The sequence below is a fragment of the Calypte anna genome, chromosome 18 (assembly GCF_003957555.1).
Source record: "Calypte anna isolate BGI_N300 chromosome 18, bCalAnn1_v1.p, whole genome shotgun sequence".
Taxonomy (NCBI): Eukaryota; Metazoa; Chordata; class Aves; order Apodiformes; family Trochilidae; genus Calypte; species Calypte anna.
The window spans coordinates 6,223,884-6,246,736 of record NC_044263.1 but is presented as its reverse complement, the minus strand read 5'-3'; the positions used below and the strand labels follow the sequence as shown (position 1 = coordinate 6,246,736).

The window sequence follows — 22,853 nt, the reverse complement described above, 5'->3', positions numbered from 1 at the left end:
TTTTTTTTCTTTTCCCTTGGCTGTGAGCCAGTCAGCATGAGAGCCCTGTTTACAGAAGTGATGCTTAGGTTAATGTTGCAAAAGACTTCATCAAAGCTTTTAGTTGCTACTGAAGCAGAAGTATCTAACAGTGGGCCATGAGCTGAGGGGGCTGCACAGCCAGGGGATGAGTCGTCTGACCAATTCTGGTCTCAGCCTGAGGTATGAAATTAACTTTCTGAGTGTGCTGCCATGGTGAATTTGAAATTATGGGTGAGATCAAACTACTGTTGTTTTTTAAAGCTTCACGTGAAACTCAAAGGTAGCTATTGTTGTAGGGGAAAACCACTGGCTGAGTGTTAAAGAAATATTGCACTGTGCAGTGACCTTACAGGCACTTTTTTTAGCTCATCTAGCTGCCAAAGATATTTTTTTAATGCATGTTTATTCATGTGGAGAGGATGGGGAATGTTATTGCTGTATGTTCTGTCCTGCCAGCCTCAAAGAAACCAAGCCTGGAATCTCTCAGAAGAAGCTCTCGACCTGCAGAGAGGTAAAGCAAAACTCTATCTGTGATTAACAGACCCTGTTTAATTAACAGCTTCAAAAATTATTTTTCACCTCTAGCACTTTGTAAGCAGGTAGTTTTCCTGCAAGGTTCACACGGAGAACTGCTGTGACACACGAGCTTTATATGTTTCTATTTTTGCTGGCTTTTGCAGAGTTTTCCCTTCTTTACTGAGCAGGACAGAGTGACCTTAGTGGCTGCCAGCAAGGGGACTCCGTGTGATGAAAACAGGTGAAAGGGAAATAAGGGCGGGCTCAAGGTAAGGCCAGTTCATACCTCAGAGGAGGTGTGGTCCTGCTCTCTACCTGGCTGTGGTCATGGTCTTGTGAAATATAAAAGAGGAAGGCAGTTGTTTCTCAAGCAATCTTTTGCCAGGATCTCATAGTGAGAAGGAAGGGAGGTGCTAGAAGAAATGCAGAGCAAGAAGTCTAAAGTGTCAGCTGCTAAAGGTGTGAGATGTGCCAGAGCCTCTGAGCCTCGGGAATACCACCAGCCCTTCTCTGGAGGTCCCTTTGCTGGGCTGAGGGCTGTGTGGTAGCTGCACAGCCCCCCTCAGCAGTCCAGCTTGGGAGGAGAAAGAAACCACCATAAGGGATCCTTCAAGAGCCCTTCAGGGCTTCGGATCATGTCCCAAGGAAGAGCAGCAGCACGTGAAGCTGCCATACCCCAGGACCAGGGATGGGCATGGATGGTCCTGCTTGCTGCAGTGCTGCTGCAGGGGCTGACATTGGGCTTCCCCTCCTGCATTGGTGTCTTCTTCAAGGACCTGCAGCATGAGTTCCAGGCCAGCAACAGCGAGACGTCGTGGTTCCCATCCATCATGGTGGCCGTGCTGCATGGAGGTGGTGAGTGACAGCCACAGGGAGGGCTCTGCTCTGCTTCCCATGGCTGGGGAGCTGGTCAGGGGCCAGCATGAGGGCATTTTCTACATTTCACTAAGGCAGGCAGTGGAAGGGACTGGGGAGGTCTGAGCAGAGTGGCTGCTTGGCAGCGCACAGCATCTCACTTTGATCACACACTCCAAAGATAAGTGTTCACAGGGACCAAGCTGCCTTTTGCCACTTTAAGACACAACCAACACCCTTGGTCAAAGAAGGTTAATCCCTTTCTCAGCCCAGCTTCTCCAGACCCCTGAGAACTAACCCACTAATCCATAGCAGCTCTTTGAATCAGCTGGCAAGTTGCACTGGAATTTGGGTGCTTCCTTGATTCATCCTCTGTCCAGGAGAGCACAGCACCTTCCCTGTGCCACATGGCAGCTGTGTTCCTTAGGGATGAAAAGATGCCAAAAACCAAATTCCCCCAGGCCACTTGCTGAGGCAGTGTTAAAAACAACACCTTGGGCAGTGGCATCAAGTGCACACCCAAGCAGGCGTCAGGGTGGACCGAGCTTGGCTGGATTAATGAAGAAAGTGGGTCAGGCAGTACCCTCCAGGGGAAGGAGGATGGAAGGAGGGTTGTGCTTTGCAGGCAGGGGAGTGAATCACTGGGTTTTTTCCCCTCACAGACAATCTGGGAGCTGCACAGAACAGGGTCCCAAGATCCTTCCCCCAGACAGATATTTTTGCATAGAAAAAAAATGCCCAGCAGCACGAGGGCTTCCCAACGAGTGATCCATGTTGCTGCTGACCCCTCCAGGTGCAAGTGCTGTGTCTGTTTGATAAACAGACTCCACCAAGAAAAAGCAGAAGAGTATCCAATGGTAGCCAGAAGCCCAGGCAGCTGAGCTGCTCCCTGAGCTCATACCTGCCCCCTTCTAAAGCTGGTGAAAGGTGACACTATAGTATGAAGGGGAAAAAAAAAAAAAAAAAAAAAAAAAGGCAGAGCCCTGAGTCGTGGTGCTATGAAGGTTGTGTTCACTCTCTCCCGTGCAGGACCTGGCTGACAGCCATCTGATATGGAAGAGAGAGTTTGCACCTTGGCAGAAGCAGTTGGGTCCAGAATTGCAAAGTGGAAAGGGAAATAGACCTCAGAGGAAGCAAATTAGAGGAGGAACTATCCCTGGAGGTCAGCAGAAATAGAGCTGAGTCCTTGAGGCTTTGAATTTGGAACCTGCTGGGTGTTCCCTGTGCTGCCCTCCACCTCCACAGGTCCTGCTGTGGTTAGTGGGAAGGAGCCAAATGGAACCTCTGCTGGCTCTGGGAAATAGTCTAAGCATCAGCTCAGTCTCAACATGTCCAGGAAGGAAAGTCTGGCAGTATCCATAAAAAAATATCAGTTATCTTCTTTAATGTTTTGCAGGAGGCTGGAACCACAGTAAAAGGTAATACAACGACAGCCAAAAAATAGATCTGAAACATATAAATTAGGCAAGGCAAGAACTACTTCGTGTTAATTATACTCACTAACAGATTTTATCAAGGCTTAGCCAGTGAATTACAAGAGAGTTGTTAACTTTGTTTGCCAGCTGTGTCTCCTGTTGCAGCCTGTTACAGCAGAGCAGTGCTTCTTGTTTCCCAGTAGCATAATCCAGGAGTAACACAACCATGAACCAGGAAGAAAAAACCCAACCAAACAAATAACACAGAGATAAAAGCCTCCTGACTCAGGCCAGGCATGTGTGACTTGTGCTGCAACTTCTGAGCTCCTTTGTGGTGGACCAGGCTCTGTTTGATTCCAGTTCTCCAGCTACATCCATCATCTTGGCACTTAAACCTTTCCCAGAATTTCATTCTGCCATGCTGCCAGTGTCCCTCAAAGCTGCTTCTCTCCCTTCTACTCCTTTATTGCTTTTAATTCAGAGCAGCTGATGGGGTAGGGTGTAAAAATTTATAAAATTGATAAAGAGGAAAGGGACTGGAGAGAGCAGCCCCTGCTCAGAGTGGTCAGTGCAGTGTGAGAGTGCAGAGTTAACCTGGGGCAGGCAGAGCTGTGGAAGGAAACAGGGAAGGGCAGGGTGCAAACAATAGCTCATAACTTCTTAAGCCAAACATATTGCATTACCCATGCTGTGCTCCTAGGCAAAAGCTATTCCTGATTATTTTGTTAAAAGAATTATTTGAGAGCCCTGAGAATCATATGGCCTGCTCTGAAAGGACTTCAGACCCTTGTAGGTTCCTATTTCCAGGTACTCATTCACCCATTGCCCTCTGGACTTGCACTCATACAAGTGCAGCACTTTTGTTGGCATTATTTTTGCAAAGGAAAGCAGACTATCCCCAGGCAAGTGAGAAATAGTGTCTGAAACCTAGAAAGCAAGGTAACAGGAGCAAATAATGAAAAACCCATATGATTTTGAGAGCCAATCTCATTATTTTGGAGTTCTGTTTAAGATTCCTGGCTACTTGGCTTGTCTAAACAGCAGTAATGTCCTAATGTGTTCAGCAGGAGGAAAAATAATAGTCACCAGTTTGCTGAGTACTTTTTCAAAGGCCAGTCGAAGTCTGAGGTGAAAATCTCCCAAGCAGATCAAAATACAGGCAGCTGCACTCCTAATTTCAATAATGTTCCACTGTTCACTTGACTATGTGGATTTTATTTCAAGCCAGACATTGATTTATGTCACAAATATGTCACAGGTTATTTTCCCTACACTGATTAACTCCTAATTCTGAACCTTACAGTTATTTTGCAGACCCTAAAATGAAGGCTGATAAATTACATCAGTGAACTAATTTACTATGATCTCATTGAATTCACCATAATTCTATAAAAATTAAAGAATTCTTTGACCTTAAACATATACCTCCCTGCCTACTTGTTCATTGCTTTTTCTAATGAAATAACTCTGCCCCAGAGCAGCCTGCCAGCAATGTGTGTGCATGATAAACCCCAGGGTTCTGTCCATCAGCACAGGGTCTCACTGCTGCCTTGGCTTGTGCCAGAGGTGGAAGTGGGAGCTGGGATATGCACACTCTGTTCCTAGGCTTGTGTCCTCTGGGAAGTGGACACAAACCTACCCACCCCTGCCAGGTATGCCAGGACAGGTATGTGCAAAGAGCTGTGCTGACAAGAACATCATATTATTTTCCTGGGGAAGTTGATTTGCAGGACAGCTGCAAGACTCCACAAGCTTCAGCTTGGATGCTGCTCCCTGAAGCTTAGCTTGATTCCATGCAGACACGAACATACCTCTCCAGCCAGTTTCAAATAATCGTCTTCAATGATGTTTTCTGCCATTCCTGAGTTAGTTCAGACTCAATCTGTCTTCTCTTGGAAGGAGTTTTACCTAGGTAGTGGGACAACAAGGGCAATTTTGTGACAGAATGTTTGACAAACACAGTGAAATGAGAGTGAAACAGAAACATCACCCTGCTTAGAACCTTGTATTCAGAGGCACAGAAATCCAAGTCCTCTCCTTTTTCAAATCATTCCCAGAATTATATCACGTGAGAACAAAATTACACTTGAAAGTCCTTCTTCCATTTCATTTCCAAGAGTTCTAACTAAAATCCATCACAAGGAACCTTGGAAATCCTCCTCAGTGGCCAAAACCCAAGCAGATCAGAGAAGCCTTCCCCTCAGCTAACAAGCTGCCCATGCATTGGGGAGGATCAGGGAATCTCTTTTCTCTTCCTGGCTCCTGTGTGCCATGCTGCTGCTGGGACAACACTCGAGGTTTGTCTTTAGGCTAAAACATTAAGTGCAGCAGGTATGAAACATTTCCTTGCTCCTTAACTGCTCCCCTTCTGCTCCTTTGCTCCCAGGGCCCCTCTGCAGCATCCTGGTGAAGCGGTTTGGCTGCAGGTTTGTAGTGATGCTCGGTGGCCTCCTCAGTGGGGTGGGCATGGTGTCCAGCTCCTTCTGCAAGTCCATCAGCCAGCTCTACCTGACAGCTGGCCTCATCACTGGTAAGTACCAAAGAACAGGAGAACCCAGCTGCTTGTGCCTGACTTGAGAGGTGGGGGATGGGGAAGAGTCCTGAGTGCTCAGGTTTTTTCCATTCATCTGTGAACCAGGGTAAAACACAAGCCCCACAGCACAGCAGGAATCACAGAGCAGCCAAACTCATCCTTCAACACACACCTCAGGCAGCCAAGCTGACTGGAAAGTGCTGCTTCTCTCTGGGAAAAGGTGCAGGTCTCCAGAGGGCAAAACAGAGAGCAAAGATGTCTGTTCCCTTTAGTAGCTTATCAGCCTTTTGTCCTTGAAGAAGGGAGGGTTTTCTCCAGTCTTGGAACATAATGTTTCAGAACAAGGTCCTTCCCAGGTTCCCTGGGCTTGTATTTCACCACTCCCAGCCTGAGGAAACGTGGAGATATCTTTTTCTAACAAAAGAAAGTGCTGGTTTTGAACAGAAGTAACATATGGGAACTTTTCCTTTCCAAATAGTTCTCCTATGTGACTGATGTTCAACCCTTGTTTTGTTTTAACACAGAGAAATTCATTTCTTCAGCCAGGTTACATTGGGACCAGTCCAGTTTGATCTTACAAGCTAAGCTGTGTCCACTGCATAGACAGGAAAACGAGTAACTCCCTGAGCCCCAGTGACAGTGTCAGGAAAGCAGCCCCTGCTTGTTTCATGTGGTATAAAAAAAATGAATTTTAAATTAACTATTCCATAACAATTGTGGGAATGGCAGCATGCCCCAGCCAAATGCCAGCTCAGATCAGGATATTTATTATATCCAAGAACACAGGTACTTTAATTTATGCAGAACAAACTTCTTTATCCCTTGTGTGGGATTTCTGAGCTTAAATCACTGGAGGTTATACAGCCTGACAGGTAAGGAAACACTTCTACAGATTAAGTCATCCATGGGTAGACCCTGGGCTTGGGCTCTTTTCATCCTTTAAGATGAGGCAGAGTGCTCATTCCCTCTTTCATTCCTACCTTTAGGTCTGGGATCATGCTTCTGTTTCCAGGCAGGAGTGACTGTGCTGGGCTTCTACTTTGTGCGCTGGCGAACCCTGGCCAATGCCATGGCATCCACTGGGGTCTCTCTTGGCTTCACACTGTGGCCACTACTTTCTCAATACTTGCTGGATGAGATGGGCTGGAGAAACACCTTTCTTATCTTTGGAGGAATACTATTGAACTGTTGTGTTTGTGGAGCCATCATGAGACCTGTTCAGCTTGCATCAGCATCACCACTGCACTCACCCAAGCCTGCAGAGGAGCCAGGGAGAAGAGCAGACGGGGCACAGCTGTCCAATGGGCCATCTTCTTCCCATCCCAAGTTCCAGCAGCAAACCAGAAGGACTGCATGCTTCCAGCTGCTGCAGAAGTACCTGGCTTTTGACATCTTCTGTCAAAACAAAGGTTACCAGATTTACACAATTGGAGTGACCTGGATGATGATGGGCTTTGCATTACCACATATCTACCTTGTGCCTTATGCTGTCCAGAATGGGGTGGAGGAACGTAGGGCAGCCCTCCTCATCTCCGTTATTGGGTTCATCAACATCTTCATACGGCCTTTGACAGGGCTGCTCTCAGGACACAGACTCTTCACAGGGAGACGAATCTACCTGTTCAGCCTGGCTGTGTTCCTCTGCGGGCTGAGCAACTTCATTTGTGTCATTTCAGCTGAGTTCAGGGTGCTCATCATCTACTGTGTCATCCTCAGTGTAGCCATGAGTGGTGTTGGGGCACTCACCTTCCAGGTGCTGATGGATGTGGTGGAGATGGACAGGTTCTCAAGTGCTCTGGGGCTCTTCACTATCCTGGAGAGCATCACGCTCCTCATTGGACCCCCTCTCACAGGTGAGAGAAGGTTTTAAGCCAGGCTGGGGGAAAAGCCATGGTTTAGACACTGGTGAAAAGTGTTTGGAGGGAAAGAAGATAAATGAAGGAATTTCCAAAGCAGGGTGAGTTACACAAAGGGAGCCAGTTACAAAGGAGAGTCAGACAGGACTGATCAGCCCCTTGTCACAGCTGAAGGAGGGTCTGCAGCTGCAACAGCAGATGCTGGAAAAATTACAGACAGTTTTATAGGCATGGGAGTGAGGAGAGCTTTTTTTCCAGCCAATGTCAAGGCACAGAGAGGAGTTTCTGTGGTAGGGTCTTGCTGTCTATGAACCATGTCATTGCTAGTTTGCATTGGTTTATCTATGAAGTCTCAAGGAACTGCAAACATCCCATTAACAAATTGTGATCAGAATTATTACCAGGCCCACATTGTTCAAAAGCCTTGTAGCTCAAGCTGCTGTTCACCTTCCTTTCTGAGTTCCAGAGTTTTCAATTTTTTTCTCTGGAGACAGGAAAGGAGTTATGACCCCCCATGCAATAAATTATTCACAATTCAGTCCAAAAGCCACTGAGTTACCTGCTCAGTACAGCAGCAAATTCAAAAGCATAACAAACAAGAAATGTGAACCTGAGCAAGAATCCCCAATTTAGGCTTTAGTTCTCTTCTCCAGACAATAATTTGTAGGCCATTCAGCACACAATGTCTGCTTTAAGAATGGGATGATAACATATTTCATGGTACATGACATGGAGATCTCTGATAGGATGGGCAGAACAAAGTACAGTAAAAGCAGCTGCATTGCTATTTGTAGTTCTAAAATCTACTAAAGAAAAGAAAAGTGCTCTGTGAAAACAATCATTGCAAATCCTGAAGAATACAAGCAAACAAACATTATTCCAGTATTTCCATATAAATATATAATGCTCATAGAGAAGGCATCATATTTTTGACCTGTGTATCACCTTTCCATCTTTTACATTGCTGTTAAATTACTCACTTGATATATCATGCTTCTAAGTGTTTTATATTGAGGCATAATGCTTGCTGAGCTATGAATTTTCCTCTCCCTGATTATACACCATTAGCGTTTGGTTTAGTTTTTGGTTTAGAAACCCAAACATGTCAATTTTTGAGAGATTTCTCTATTGATTTGTTCTGTTTTCTGACCTGGGATGTAACAGGGCCACATATTACTAAATCCAATCAATGGCAGTGGCACAGGGGTCCTCTGCAGAGCAAACAAAATGAATCAGCAAGTTGGGAAAAAGTTATTTTTGCCTTCCTTTCCTGATTTTTCGTGTATTGGGAAAGATTTTCTACAGAAACATCACCTAAGAAGCAACCACAAAAAATCCAAACAAACTTTAGTCTCTTGAGAAGAGAATTCATCTGTGAATGCTTATCTTTTGTCAGTCTGATGAATGATTTAGGTTTAACATTTATGTAAATGTCACCTAGTTGCCTTTAATATGCACTTTCTCTTCAACTAAGCTGTGGCTTCTATTCCAGGTCTCCTGGTGGACATAACTAGTGATTTCCACTATGTCTTCTACAACTCCAGTTTCTTCCTGATATCAGCTGCATTATTCATGGGGCTCAGTTTCTGCACTCTGGAAAAAAAAACCAAATTGAAAGAGGCTTCAAAAGTACCTTTAGATAATTCCTCCAGGTATCAATACAATGAAATGCCATCTGAACCACAGCCTGAGAGCCAACCCCCCCCAGCAGTCATGTACATCACCAGCATCTGAAAAGAAAGAGAAGGAAAAAAAGAGAGGAACACAAACAATTAGGAGACCTGCACAGGGGCCAGCACTGATGGCAGATAAGGAAACAAGTGTCTGCTTTCCACAACTGGCAGCATCCTTCTGCCCTGCACTTCCACCCCGTGGGGCTGTGTCAGGCTCCATGTGAGTGATCAGAACCATGGGCTGAGCCCAGAACCCAGAGCCAGCCAAAGAGCCAAAGGACAAAGGGAACTCTGCTTTCCCAAAGCAAACCAGGGAATGACAGCCATGGTAACCAGCTCTGAGAGACAAAAGCTGGGGCAGTTCCATTGGTCTTAGTCAGGGCCTTTAAGAAATCACTGGAATTTCACATTCAGCAGAGTTGGTAGCACTGGACCATAGGTATTAGTGGCTCTGTACAGTGTAACTCTTTCACAAAGAAGTATTATTGCCTTGAACATGGAATTTTGGTGCAGATTTATATGAAGTTTCCTGTTTGCTACCCCACACTGGGGGTGGCAAGACAAGCACTTTCCACAGGAAGTGTGTTATTCTTTTCCACATCTTTAAATATTACATAGAGGCTGCTGCATGGGTTGCAGAACTCAAGTCTCTAGTAAGTTAAAATATTTTCTTCTATGAGGTATGAGTTCTTCATGCCAAGGACATTTTCAGAGCTTCAAAGATTCAACTCCAGAGCATCAAAAATAAAAAAATAACCAAACTTTAGAGCACCTGCTTTGTATAACTAATGATATCTCAAGTGCTTCTTGATATATCATAAAACAGGGCTCATGACTCATGTAGATACACTTCTTTCCAGCACCAATGGGGACCCATGTGGGGGGATGGAGAAACTCAGGGGTGTTACTAGACTATAGAAAAAGTGTATTAATCCTTATACAGTGCCAAATTCACAGCCACTGTAGACCCTTTCTTGTGTAAATTAATGTAACACCTTAGAGATAGATGCTCAGACTTAATCACACCAGCATTCTCATTATACAGGTTTGCACAAGCATAACTTACATCTCTTATAAGCACAAGCATAACATAAAAAAAAAAAATAAAATCTGTGGGGTAAATATTCTGAGAAGAATCAGTGTTACTGATTTTCATACCCAAACAGCCTTGACTGTAAATGGTTTTTCGTGCTACACTCCTGAGAGTTACCCTTGTAAGTACTTGGATTAGAGCTGTATCAACCTCCAGCCTCCTTCAGCATCACTCAGCATTTGCTTGAGTTGCAAACTGTTTATATTCTGTATCATTCTTGATCTGACAGAAGCCAAGCAGATCTGACAAAGCACTGCAGATGAAAATCACTCAACATTTAGAACCATCAGAAAGAGAGAAGCATAAAATGGGAGTGAAATGGAAGGAACAGCTTTCAACTCAACTCAAGTGCTTATCTTGAGAACTGTTATATCAAATTCCTAGCAGCAAAACCACAGTTTTCATTAAAGACAAAACAAACAAACCAACCAAAAAAAATTACACTTGATGAAACCAGTGAAAACTGACTCCCAGGTCTTCCAGGACTACAATGGCTTCACAAATGGCTTTCACAGTTGAAGAGGACCCTTCAGAAAGGTTCCTGCTCCCACCACTTGATAGTATCTGTATTTCAGTACTGCTCAAGGATTACCAAACCTGTAGGCTTTGCATTTCCTGATCAAACTTATGAAATATATTCTTATACTTAAGAAAGATGATGAGTGGCAGACATATATCTAATCTAGCCACATGTTAATTCACCTGTGTAATGCTTACATGGTCCACAATTACAAAGCAAACAGGCACTGCTGCTTCTCAGCTTACTGAAACAGGACTGCTCTAGGTTCCTAGGAAAAAGGTGGGACTTTTCTTCTCTCAAATAAACCAACGAAGAGGGATCAAGCCCCAAAGCTGTTCTAGCTATTGCAAATAAAACAGCTAAGAAGCTGAACAAATTGCCATTTGTTCTGCATGTAATCCTTGAATTTAAAATTCTGTTTACCTTTCTACATTCCCTTTCTGTTTTCTCCCATAAATACGGGGTCATGTTGTCCCAGATCCTCCCACTGCAAAGGGGACATGCTATAGATGCCCGAAGGAAAACAGGCAAGACATGGTGTTGGCTACAACCCATCAAAATTTATCACAGGAAAAAAAAGTTAGTTAAAAGAGCCATAGAATGCACCTCCTTTGTGGACCCAGCTGCTCCGTCTGCAATGATTTCTGCTCATCATTTAGACTTCTGCTTGCAAAACAAAGGAAGCAAAAAAAAGGCTACTCACCCACTGACACTGACACAGAGATCACCTCCTCCTACACATGGCCAAGAAATCCTTGTTTTGACTGTTTCTTACCTGGACACAGCAGTGCAAGATAGTTTAGGATGGAGAGTTAGAAGAGTGCTGTATAGAACTGCTTTTTGTTTTTTCCAGACTCAGCACCAGCCATCATACAGGAGCAGTAATACTTCATCTTTAAGAATCTTGAGGCTCAGAAGAAATAATAACCGATAAAAGTTCTTTTAATTATTTTAAGGTTGTCCCACTGCAGAATGCAACCACAGTTCAATTGCCACCACCCACCCTCTGAAGCAGTGTCTTTAACACCTACATACAGTAAAATAAACCTGGCTTTAATTATGGACAAACATTGATACGAGGTTACAGAACTCCGAGAATCAGCAGAACAAGAAAAAATGATCAGAAACAAATGTCCCTCACTCCCCATGTCCCCTCTTACCTCTTCCTGCTCCCTTTACAATTTCAAGTATCATTAGCCTTGCAAGGTATGCACTTTGGAAACAAGCACCTTCCTTTCCTTACTGCAATGAAACATTCACCAGGAAGTTCACACTGAAATATTGCATAAATACTCTGCAAGTATAATTCTTGAAAAAAAAGTTTAATTAAAAAAACCCCAAACAACAGGTAAACTTACACATTCTCACGGTAAATGTGCACATTATAAAACACCTCAGAAGTGTGAAATCACTTAAATGAGGAGCTTGGCATGCTGTTTGTAGACCTGGCCAGCAACTACAAGAAAAGACACAGCTACTAGAGACAAAACCACTGAATTCCAACTTCAGTGTCCTATCAGTGTCACAGGACTGACTCCTGGAGCTGCCAATCCCCCAGCTACACGAGCCCATTCTGTGCTGACTGTTGTGGCAAACAACAAGTGCTTGGAGCCTTCAGACTCCCCAACAACAGAGCCAATATTGTCTGGATAAGGAGCCTGAGTAGGAGGGTTACATACCCCAGCCAACCCTGCTCACTGCCAGGTGATCTTTCTGGACGATCAGGACAAACTCCCCAGAGTCAGCACAAGGACAACAAACACTGGGATGGTAACAGAGTGGTGTAAGCAGAGTGTCTCTGAGGATTACAAAACCAGGAGATGATGTTATCAAAGTCTCCTCCAGGAGGCAGCTCCAATGGAAAATGTTTCTCCTCTCTCTTGACCACCTTTGTGTAAACCCAGTGAGGACAAAAAGGCTGGAATGAGCACTGCCTGCAGTTCCCAGGAAGAGAAGTACAGGTGTTCCCATCCTCCTGGTGATATCTCACCTGGAGATGCATCACCTGAAACCCAGGAAGCAGAAACACTGTCCTGAACACTGTTCCCTGTGAAACCACTCCAGGGGACAAACTCCTGCTGCTTCTGTGCATGAAAAATTCAATGGACTGAGCACAGATCTAGTACGCACAAACACAAGTCCTTGCATTTTTCCTCTATAAATACTGTTTTTCACTCCCTAGTCAACTGCAGCATCCTGAATCACTTCTTTGTGCTGACTAGCTCCTCTGCCTTTGCTTTCTCTCCTATTTTCTCACATTAGTCATTTGCTGTCTGTGTAATGACAGATGTGGCTTTAAAGTATGTCAACACTTACCACTTACAAAGGCATATATTAAGAGATTTGTTAATACAATAGCAAAGCCTTCCAATAGAGGAGTCTCTAGCATCTTTGCTGATAATTTTCATATATTTATACATACACACACCTATAAACACACACATACACATAGCAGCTTCAACTGGTAATTATGATAAGAGTTGAAATTTCTAGCACATGGCTAGGTTAAACTTTTATAAACTTTCATACATTCCAGGTGGAAATAAATGCCTTTATTTAAAATTCTCTTTCTTCCCACACCACTGCAATCTTAAAAGATTTATCATTACTGCATTCAGTGCAGCTTCTTCCCTCATTTTTGTCTTTAATACGGCCATGGGCAGATATTTTAGTGTACCCAGATGTGTATGGCAGGAAAACAGCCCACCATGCTTCTCATTGATGCCATACACTTCGTGGGTCAGTCCATGTTAAAATTACTCTATATGAAAATCAACTGTATTTGAGGTAATACAAAAGACAACATTGGCTCACAGCCTGCTTCCTACCTTTTCTACTGAAGAACCTCCGTGCATTTAATTGGTTCAATAAAAGCAACACAACTTTCTGCAGAGTACATGCACACAGTTTTCAACGTTTATGCACCTTTACCTTATATATTTTACCTGACACAGCCACAGATGAATCCACTTGCAGGGCTTACAGCCACTGTGGTTTCATTGGAACTGTGCCAGTGCAGAACCAGGAAAGAGCACTGCATAACCAAGGTGCAATTACCTGGGCTGGTTTAATTAATTACTTCTTTATTTCACTTTGTTCCCCCCCCCCCCTCCAAGTAATTTACATTACCATAATGCATGTATTGTGCCCTCTTTTTACCTTTTTCCTCAGCTTGTCCCTTACCCACAACACAACCATGCTGAAGGTGAAGCTGACCAAAATCTTTACTCCCTCCAGCATCTCTCCCTCCCTGCTGTCCCAGCCATCACTTTACCACCTGCGTGTCCCGTATTGTACCATGGTGAACACCCGCAGAAAACCCCAGACCCAATGAGCAGCTCGGCCCAGAACCGCTTCACCCCAAACCCTTTATCCTGGGCAGCATCTTGGGGTTTACCCCCCCCCTCTCCCCAGTTCACTCCACAGAGAACCTGGAAGGGCAGCGAGATGGGAACCGAGCAGGAATTAAGAAAAAAAAAGACACGTGAAAAAAATTTTTTGAGTGAATAACTCTCTCGCTTCTAGAACCAAGTGTTTAAAGTTTGGCCACACACAAGGACGCCCCTCATTTATTTACAGCGAATGGCCCTGAGAAAAGCGAGCACCCCCTGCGCCTGTCTGCCGCCCCCCGCACGTCCCGGGTAACCGCAGCGGGCACCGGGTTCCCTCCCCGCCTGCAGCCGCCTCCCAGCAGCCGAACCGGGGACTCACACGGTGCCGAGAGGTGCCGGCAGAGGAGAAGCCACTCCCCTCCCCTGAGGCGACAAGGGATCTGCCGCCACACCCCCACAAAATGGCGGACGGCACGCCCACAAAATGGCGGCTGACAGAGGGCTCGGTACCGCACGGGTTGCTCTGCGAGTCAGCAGCGATCGCGTCCAGGCCTGCGGAAGGGCTGCCGGGCGAAGGGAGAGCCTGGGCGAGTGTCTGACAGGCACTGGCTGTCCGTAGCCGCTGAGCTTGGGGCATCTTGTCCCCGGTGTGTCCGGGATGGAGCTGGGTCGGCTGGAGTACCTGCAGGCCCTGGTCACCGAGTTCCAGGTGACGGACAGCCCAGGTAACCCCCGGGCACTGCTGCTCACTGGTAGTCCTCGCGTTTAAGTTGCGTTTCCTCACGTCCCTGATGCTTCTTCATTGCAGAGGCCAAGGAGCAGGTCCTGGCCAACCTGGCCAACTTCGCCTACGATCCCAAAAACTACGAATACCTCCGTCAGCTCCAGGTCCTGGATCTGTTCCTTGACGCGCTCACCGAAGACAACGAATCCCTGGTGGAATTTGCCATTGGTAAGGACTGCCCTGGACACCCTGGTGAGGGGCTGACAGGCGGGGGACACTCGGGGGGGGTGGTTCAGCTCCTCCCTGCAGTCCCATGGTGGGATGCTGAGGCTGCGTTTAGGGGAGAAAATGTGGAAGGGGGTGAGAGGGAGGAGGGAGGTGTCTCCCCTTCATCCTGATACAGCTGTCATGCTTAGAAAAGATCCTTCCTGCAAAGAAACTTTCTTTTAGAAAGACTGTACATAAGGACTAGATAAATGGCTCACAAAATGTCTCCTATAGGGAAGCAGGCATTAATACAGTTGTCCTGTATGATGTACAGGTCCACTATTATCATTCTACTATGAAAAAACCGTCTTGGAGAATACTTCATTTAAACTTTTTAATAAGTACTCTGAAGAACCACCTTACAATGATTTATTATGCTCTGAACATAAGCCAAGAGGACAGATCCTTATTTTGAGTGATTCCATGAGATTATAATAAATATATTTGATTTTTGAGGCTTATGGGTCAGCTGCAGCAAGGTATGGCTGCATCTTAAGCTTCAAGTACATTCTATGCCTCTTGGCTAAATACTGTTATTGCTGTTCTCTATTTTTTCTACAACATTTGTAATAAATGCTGGCTTGTAACCTCACTTAGGGTTAAATAATGAAGGAATTCTTCATTCTGTGAAAGATGTAAGTTAAGTCCAGCAGTACAGTGCCCTCTAATGACATAGAGGAGGAACATTCATATGGAAAATCTATGGAAAGAATCAAGAAAATATTGCCCAGGAAGCCTTTAAGATTATTTTCCATCCTAATCACACAGAAAATCTGGATGCTCATTAATGTATTATAAAAAACGGATCAGCAGTGAATTTGCTGAAGAAGATGAGGTTGTGGAAAGAAGAGTTGGTCTTGCATGTGCTGGACCATTTTCTTCTGTTGTTTCAGGAGGTCTTTGCAACCTGTGCCTGGATAAAACCAACAAAGACTACATCCTGGAGGCAAACGGGGTGGAGCCCATCATCAACTGCCTCTCCAGCTCCAACGAGGAGACAGTCATGTCAGCTGTCACCACCCTGATGTACCTGACCACCACACAGTCGCGCCAGCAGACGACAGCTCTCCCTGTGGTGGAGTGCATGCTTCGCTTCTCTCTCTCAGCCAGCAGGAGACTAAGCAACCTGGCAACCATCTTTCTGGAGGATTACTGCACTCCACTGCAAGTGGAAGAGGCCAAGAATCTAAGCAAACACACAGCGGTGGGGATTCCCCTCCCCAAGGACTGAAGCTGTCAGAGCAGCGTGGAGCTGTTTTCCCAGGCCTCTGCTTTCTGCTCAGCAGGGCAAGACTGTGTCAAAAACAACACTGAAAAGAGAAATTGGTCATGCCAGCACTGGTTTTAGTTAATAAAGAGGCTGGTATGGCACTACCATGTCAGGCCAAGCACACAGCTAAAACTGCAAGCAAGTATTTAAAACAAAACAGATCGTGACAGGTTGCCAAGTACAGCCTAGCACCCAGCTTTGACAAATAACCCTTCCCAGAAACTGGAGGTTTTTCTGCTTAGGTTATTGGGCAGCTTATATCCAGCTCCAGTTCCTGGCTGGTCTTGCTGCAGCTCTCCTCTTCAGTGTCAACTCAAATGACTTTGCAATATCACATAAACTGTTCTTCCTGCTCAAGAAAGAAGGTGCTTCCCTGCCATGGCAGTTTGCAATCTCACTGTGCCCCTCTGGTACTAAATACTCCATCCTATCATCATGGCATAGGCATCTAGCTATTAAATCACCACACAGGGCAGGTGTAGCCATCCCATAAATTGGAAGTAGGAAGCTGTTTTTATTTCATTACCAGTGGTGAAAAAGGTGAAGATTTTTAAAAAAAGGCTCATGGTATTCTGGCTCCTAAGAACCACTGTCTTGTAAAACCTTCCCTTAATAAAACATTAACTTAAGTGCTGTGTAAACAGTTTTGTTTAATCCCATACATTTTCTCCACAGCACTTGCAGCCCAGCCTTTGCCCACACTGTGCATGCACATGGGCCAGAAACTGAAGCCAGCTCACTCTTTGTTTCATTATCAGCCAGCGATACAGAAGGCAACCCAAAACCCAGGGTGGCTAAATACATAAAATCTAAAAGGGTTTGGCTGCTGAGCACAGTGCTCCCTGACAGGCACCCATGCTGTGTCTGCTCAAGTTTCAGAGCTTTATTTCTTCCTCTTTTTTTTCTCCCCTCCTCCCTCAGTCAGCCCAAAACGAACAGGAGTAAGGCTAAAAGCACAAGCACACAAGAAAGCAACAAGTGAGAAACAACCCACAACTGCTTGTACTTTATAGTTTCTCTTCACCAACAGCAAACATCCAAACTCTATGGTAATAAACTCAATGCAGCCTTCCAGAAACCTGGGGAGGAGTCAGCTCTGCAGCACATCCAATGGGCAGCTCATTTCTTATCGTGATGGATCCCCTGCCTGCATGAGGGTGCTCAGGGTAAGGGTACTGGCTGCCTCCTGGGGACAGATTTCCCTGCCAGTGGGTGGGTGGGTTGTTGCCTGGGCAGTGGGAAGAGCACAGCATCCCATTTCTGTGTCACTGCCTACGCTTGCTTTCCAAGATGGCCTTCCAGTCATCCTCCCAGGAGAGCAGGCGCCGGCGCGGTGCCTGCAGCTGGAGGTGCCGGTTGTGGCAGCAGGTGAACAGGATGTGCTCCCAGCTCGGGTTCAGCTCAGCACCTGGGGAGGCCAAGGAAGGAAAGCTGGAGTCAACTGGTACTCTTCCTCCCCTCAGCTAACAGCAAGTGATAAAAATGCCTTTCAAACCTCTAATGGTATCCTTGTCATCAAACAGCAAGTCAGCCGAGACGACGGTCTTGTCTCGGGTTAGAATAATCCGCTCCACAAACTCAGGTCCCAGATGTTTTTCTACCCACTTGTACTGCAGAGGTGAGAAATGAGAAAATTCTGCTGTACTTTCAGATTGCATATTTCCCTGGTCAGACCAGCCCTCGTTCAGCAAACTTCTCGCCCAGAAACCTGCATCTATGCCTGTGAATCCCTGCCACGGAGCCTGGCTATGGCCCAAGACACTGACTTCACCTGTACCTGTAACAGCCTTCACTCAGCACACTGCTTCCTGTGCCTAATTGTAGTCCAGCAGCATTGGCTGCTTGCCCAGAACATGTCGATTGTACCCATCTAGATCATTTCAATTATTAAGATTCCCCCCTCTGTTCCTGTGCCAGTGTCAAATAAGGCTAATTCCAACACTACAGCCTCCTCTTAACTCAGCATGGCCTCTCACAGGAGAGCCAGATATCTCAGGCTCTGGATTTAGACAGAATAAGGTTTTGTGGGTTGAGGAGCCTCCAGTATGGAATCCCACAGGAATGTCCCATCCCTATGGGCCATACTGACAGCCAAGCTTATCTTACCCAGCCATGCTTCAACAGTTCTGTGCTATCAGGTGCTGACAGAGCTGGAGCAGCAGTGTCACACGCCAGCTCCAGCAGCACAGGGCTCACCTGCCCCACAGCAAGGCTGGCACCATAGGGCATGACAAGCTTCCCCATCCTAACTATTCCTCTGTGCCTGGGCAGCTGCCCCTTGGACAGATCTCAGGGAAGCCTGGCAGCCTGCAACAGCTGCAGGCTTTGCTAGTGAGTGACTCTGATTTGGGTGGTAGGAAATTGCAAGGCTGTGAAAAAGCAGCATTAAAAACTGAGCAAAACCAGGAAAAAAAATTCTCTCCCACCTTTTCCACGATGCAGTGTTCGTATTTCCGGAGAGGACTTGTGCAAATAAACACTTCAGTGCTGAAAAGAAACAGCCTCCATTAGCAGTCAGGGAAAAGCACATAAGATAATAGGAGTGGGTTGCAGCATGCAAAGTGTCCTTACTCCTGCATGTGGATCATCTCCTGCATAGCTTCAAGGGCTCCTGGAATTGGATCCAACTCTAGAAAGAAGCCAGGTGATTCATAGACACTGGCTACCTTTGCCTGCAAGAGACAGGAGGAGCATTACCGATGCTTGTGCTTTTATTCAGGCTCTGTGCAAAACAGTTGCCCAGTTACCCCATGTGTAACAGCCATCAAAGGGGCAGTGCTCTAGAGTGAGGTGATGCTTCACCAAGAGTTGATTATGAAGTTTCTCACCTTTTAGGGTTCCAAGAAAAATCCAGCTCAGGCACACAAGAATGAGAAGTTAACTCTCTGGTGGTTTGTTAGGAGTGAGGAGGCAGAGCTGCTCCATGAGTAAGCACCAGGAATACAGCACTCACCTGCAGCTCAATCTGCTGATGCCCAAGAGAGGGAGAGCTCACACCTCACCCCTTTCCAGCAGGCCTCTCTCCTAACTCTTGTGAAAATCAAAGAGATGAGTCTGAGGCACCTGCTCCTCAGTCACATCTGCCTGAAATTTGTTTATGGCTCAGGAATGAGTAAGCAGACACATGTCTTGTCTAGCAGCTCTCCTCCTTCAGAACAAAAAGGGCAGGGTGATGGCCACACTAATTACTGTCCTCAGCAGAGGGGCCAGGACAGCACACACTGTTCAGTGGCCTGTGTTAACTCCGTACAGGTCACAGCAGACAGCTCCTTTTAGCATCCAACCCACCATGACAAAGCACACACAGCAGCAGCAGTGTCCCAGGAGCATTAAGGGCTGAGTCCACTTCCAGGTCTAAGTATCATTCTGAGAGCAGTTAAGCTTCCACTATCTCTCCTACCCTAACAGACATGAATCTTACCTTTGCTGGGGTCATATAGTGAACTCCAGAGGTCCTGAGCCAGCATTTTTTGACAACCATTAAAATTTTATATTCCCATGGCACTGAACAATCTGGAAAACTTTGTTCTGGGTAAGTATTCTCCAAAGGCAGGCTGGCAGCCTTTGCTTAGAAATTGTACAAGACTGCTTTGTAGTCCAGCTGATGGTCTCCTTGCTCTATATCAGCAGAACATCAACATAAAAAACATTTCAATTAAGCAGCAATGAGGAGTCAGAATTAAGCAAGTCTCCCAGATGATGGTGATCACTCAGCTATCATCATTTACACATACTCATAAATCAGCAGCCATAAATTTGGAGGCACTGCCTGGTTTCACATGCAAATCAGCAGAGGTTAAGGAGTCTGGGTGAAGATGTAGCAATCAGATCTACCCAGACCTCTGTTTCCATGAAAAGCTTCACTGATCCCAGCAACAATTCCCTGGAGCTCTTCCCAAGGAGATTGAATTGCAGAATCAGGTCTTGTGTCTGAAAGTTCTTTCATCCTACAGCAAGACACCAGAAACTGGCAGGTTTCCATACAACACAAAAAAAGTCTGGCTTTGCTGGAAAGAGAAATCTGATTTCATGACTTGAAACCAAAAGCCATTTGTCAAAAGTTACTGGAAAAAAAAAGCAAAATTATTTTCTTCCTCATTCTCTTTCTTGTTCAACATTTGTTTTTAACTTCCATGAGCAAGGTAATAAATTCAAAACTGGGGAAATTACACCTACCCCTAAGCTTTCCCATTTGCAGTACTGAAAATAATTCTAGAAATTCTTGCCACCACTGGAGGTGTTAAACCCTTTTTTTAAACTCTCTGGGACAGGGTAATACATCCTAAATGCTTGGGAGATAAATCCCCATCAATAAATTGCTACACACACAGGAGACCAGATAGGCAAGAATGGTAAAGAAAGTCTTGAGCAAAGCACTTTGAGAGTGAAATAGATTTACAGTGCGAAACTGTTGATCAACAGGATTAAAGAAAAAGAAAAAAAAACAACCTGTGTCTGGGCTGGAGGTTCCTACCAAAGCTTCTGCAGCTGGGGGCAAGGAGAGCTGGCACTCCTGCACCACAGGCAGAACTAACAAGGCCTCTCTTTTTAACCAGATGTGATATTTGCATAAAACTTAGAGATGCTTCAAATATTTAAACCCTTATTTCTCTGCCAAATGTACCTAAATCATCCCAGAGATCCAGAGGTTGCTGAAGGAGACAGACACACAATACAACCAGATAAACCTCATTTCCTTAGGAAGCCAGGCTAATCAGGAGCAGTAAGATAAGTGCTTTCTACCACTGTTGAGCTCCGTGGGATTCAAAGCAGTTATCTGGTTATTCCATTGACACACCTAAGGGTCTGGGAAGAAACAGGATGAGCATGAACCAAATTAGGGAATGGGAATGCCAGGAACAGAACATAACTTTCAGGACAGATCACATTGTAGACCTTCTGAACAAAAACAAATAAAAAGCCACAATCTCTTAAAATTACTTGCAGCTTTTTTATCAGTGTGTGTAAGTGGGATTTACTTAAGAAATACTCACTTAAGCAATAAATCCTATTTGTTTATATAAAATTATAAACAAATCATGTCTACTCCCTATATTTACAAGTTACTAGCCCTGGGAAGTTTCAAGCATCAATTCAAGCTTGGTGCTGTCACAGTGGTGCAGGATCCTGTACCTCACTATGGGACAGGAGGGAAATGAATGAGTTGTCATTTCTTAGCAGTGAAAAAATACAGGCTCCATCCAGGACCTTAAAGTTAGCAATGAACATCTCAGAGAAAAGCATACAGCACAGCCTGGATCAGCACCCATTCTGGTTTCTTAGAGAGTCCCTGACTGCCCTGTGGCAACCAGAAGGAACCACTAAGTCTGGATTAATGGTATTTTTTATTTTACCTTGCAAATATCTCTGATATTCAGCCATTAGCAAACACTAAAAAGAGCAACAATTTGCACGGATATAGGGTGTACAACAAGCTTTTTACATACTGCTCCAGATCACTTACCTACTGTGCACTTAGCTTGTCAGAGCATGCAGAATGATATAAATGATCTACATATGGGGCTTTATTAGCTGTATAAAACCCATATATAAAATTTATGTTTCCTGTCCTGCTATGGAGCTACATTAACACCTGCAGAGTACTCAGAGGTGAGTTACCACCACTGCTGAGTAGCAAGAGCAACTCACCAGTAAGTAAAGAAAGAGCTGAAGACAAGTTCAGCAAACAGTTTCATCCAGTTAATTTTTATGAGAGAATCACTCATTGCTAATACCCACACACATACCTCTTTGTAAAGGGCTGGCAGTCCTCCTGGAAGAAGTCACTAATTATTGCTATACAAATTAAGGCTGCAAGCATGAAACAAGCCTTTGTAGCACCCCTTAAAAAGAGAGAGAGAGAGACCACCACCCTCCCCTCGGCTTTGCATACCCAGAAGGGGAGATTTCCCCTGCTCACAGCAGGGTGCAAGGGGGTGAAGAGAGGGAGGGGAAGCTTTCGGAAGAGGCTGCAGCCCGCCCATTTCCCGGCCCCGCTCTCACCCCCAGGTCCTCCCGCACGCTGCGGTATTGCTCCCGCACCGAGAAGCCCCTCCGTGCCTCCAGCTCCACCCGCGGCTCTCCGGGGAACCGGGCGTGGAAGCCCCGCAGCACCGCGCCCTCGAAGTCGGCCAGGACGCCGTCCATGTCCACCAGAACCCGCACCGCACCGGCCCCGCCGCCCATGCCGCCGCCTGCCCCGGGCTCCGCAACCCCCGCGAGAGCGGGGCGGGACCGTGGGTATGAGTATGAATATGCATGAGATGGGGCGGGGACCCCCGGGCCCGCACCCACGAGGAGCGCGGGTGGGCTCCGGCAGCACCCGGTAGCGCTGGACAGAGGTAGGGAGCATCTCGATGCCTCTGGGCACCTTTGTGGCTTGTCCTGCTCCCAGAGAAGGGTGGTCAAAGCCTCGGCAAGCAGCATGGAGCAACCAAGTTGCACTGATGGGAGAGCTTGCAAAAAGTAAATAGAACTAAACAGAAATAAATTAAATAGAATTTCATTATTCTCCTCCTCCTCCCAGGTCCAGGATACAGACAGACATGATCAGACACATGATCATACTGTGTGTCAGCTGTAAGGAACTCCACACCCCCAGGGGCAGGAGAGAAGCCTGGCAGAGCAAATCAGCTTTATAAAGCCTGGGATTTTTCTAAAAATGAGTTGGAAAACCAGGGTATTTTTTAGGCAGGAGCAGGGTGGATGTGACACACTCACTCCAACAGACACAACAGCTCAGTACAAATCCACTGCTTCAACTTATTCTGCAGCAGAT

At 45.8% G+C, this 22,853-nt stretch overlaps 3 protein-coding genes across 5 annotated transcripts; 2 read left to right on the top strand and 1 right to left on the bottom strand.

Moving 5' to 3' along the window:
- Positions 1-117: 117 nt before the first annotated feature.
- On the top strand, positions 118-9,040 carry SLC16A5 (solute carrier family 16 member 5). Of its 3 annotated transcripts, none has more exons than XM_008494489.2 (6): positions 118-201; positions 723-806; positions 923-1,392; positions 5,194-5,337; positions 6,327-7,193; positions 8,689-9,040. In XM_008494489.2, exons 3-6 carry the CDS (start codon positions 1,173-1,175, stop codon positions 8,928-8,930), a joined length of 1,473 nt encoding a protein of 490 aa, XP_008492711.1. In that variant the 5' UTR covers positions 118-201; positions 723-806; positions 923-1,172; the 3' UTR covers positions 8,931-9,040. The 3 variants fall into 3 exon arrangements, with proteins under 3 accessions (XP_008492711.1, XP_030317437.1, XP_030317436.1); XM_030461577.1 differs by having other exon boundaries at positions 152-201; positions 726-806; XM_030461576.1 differs by lacking the exon at positions 118-201 and adding an exon at positions 512-532.
- A 5,349-nt stretch (positions 9,041-14,389) lies between these two features.
- Positions 14,390-16,716, top strand: ARMC7 (armadillo repeat containing 7). Its single transcript, XM_030461600.1, has 3 exons — positions 14,390-14,539; positions 14,623-14,766; positions 15,699-16,716. The coding sequence occupies exons 1-3, from the start codon at positions 14,473-14,475 to the stop codon at positions 16,034-16,036; spliced, it is 549 nt and encodes a 182-aa protein (XP_030317460.1). The 5' UTR covers positions 14,390-14,472; the 3' UTR covers positions 16,037-16,716.
- Positions 16,713-22,501, bottom strand: NT5C (5', 3'-nucleotidase, cytosolic). Its single transcript, XM_008494611.2, has 5 exons — positions 22,079-22,501; positions 18,647-18,747; positions 18,502-18,562; positions 17,571-17,685; positions 16,713-17,483 (listed from the first exon to the last, which is right to left on the bottom strand). The coding sequence occupies exons 1-5, from the start codon at positions 22,499-22,501 to the stop codon at positions 17,341-17,343; spliced, it is 843 nt and encodes a 280-aa protein (XP_008492833.2). The 3' UTR covers positions 16,713-17,340.
- Positions 22,502-22,853: the final 352 nt, after the last annotated feature.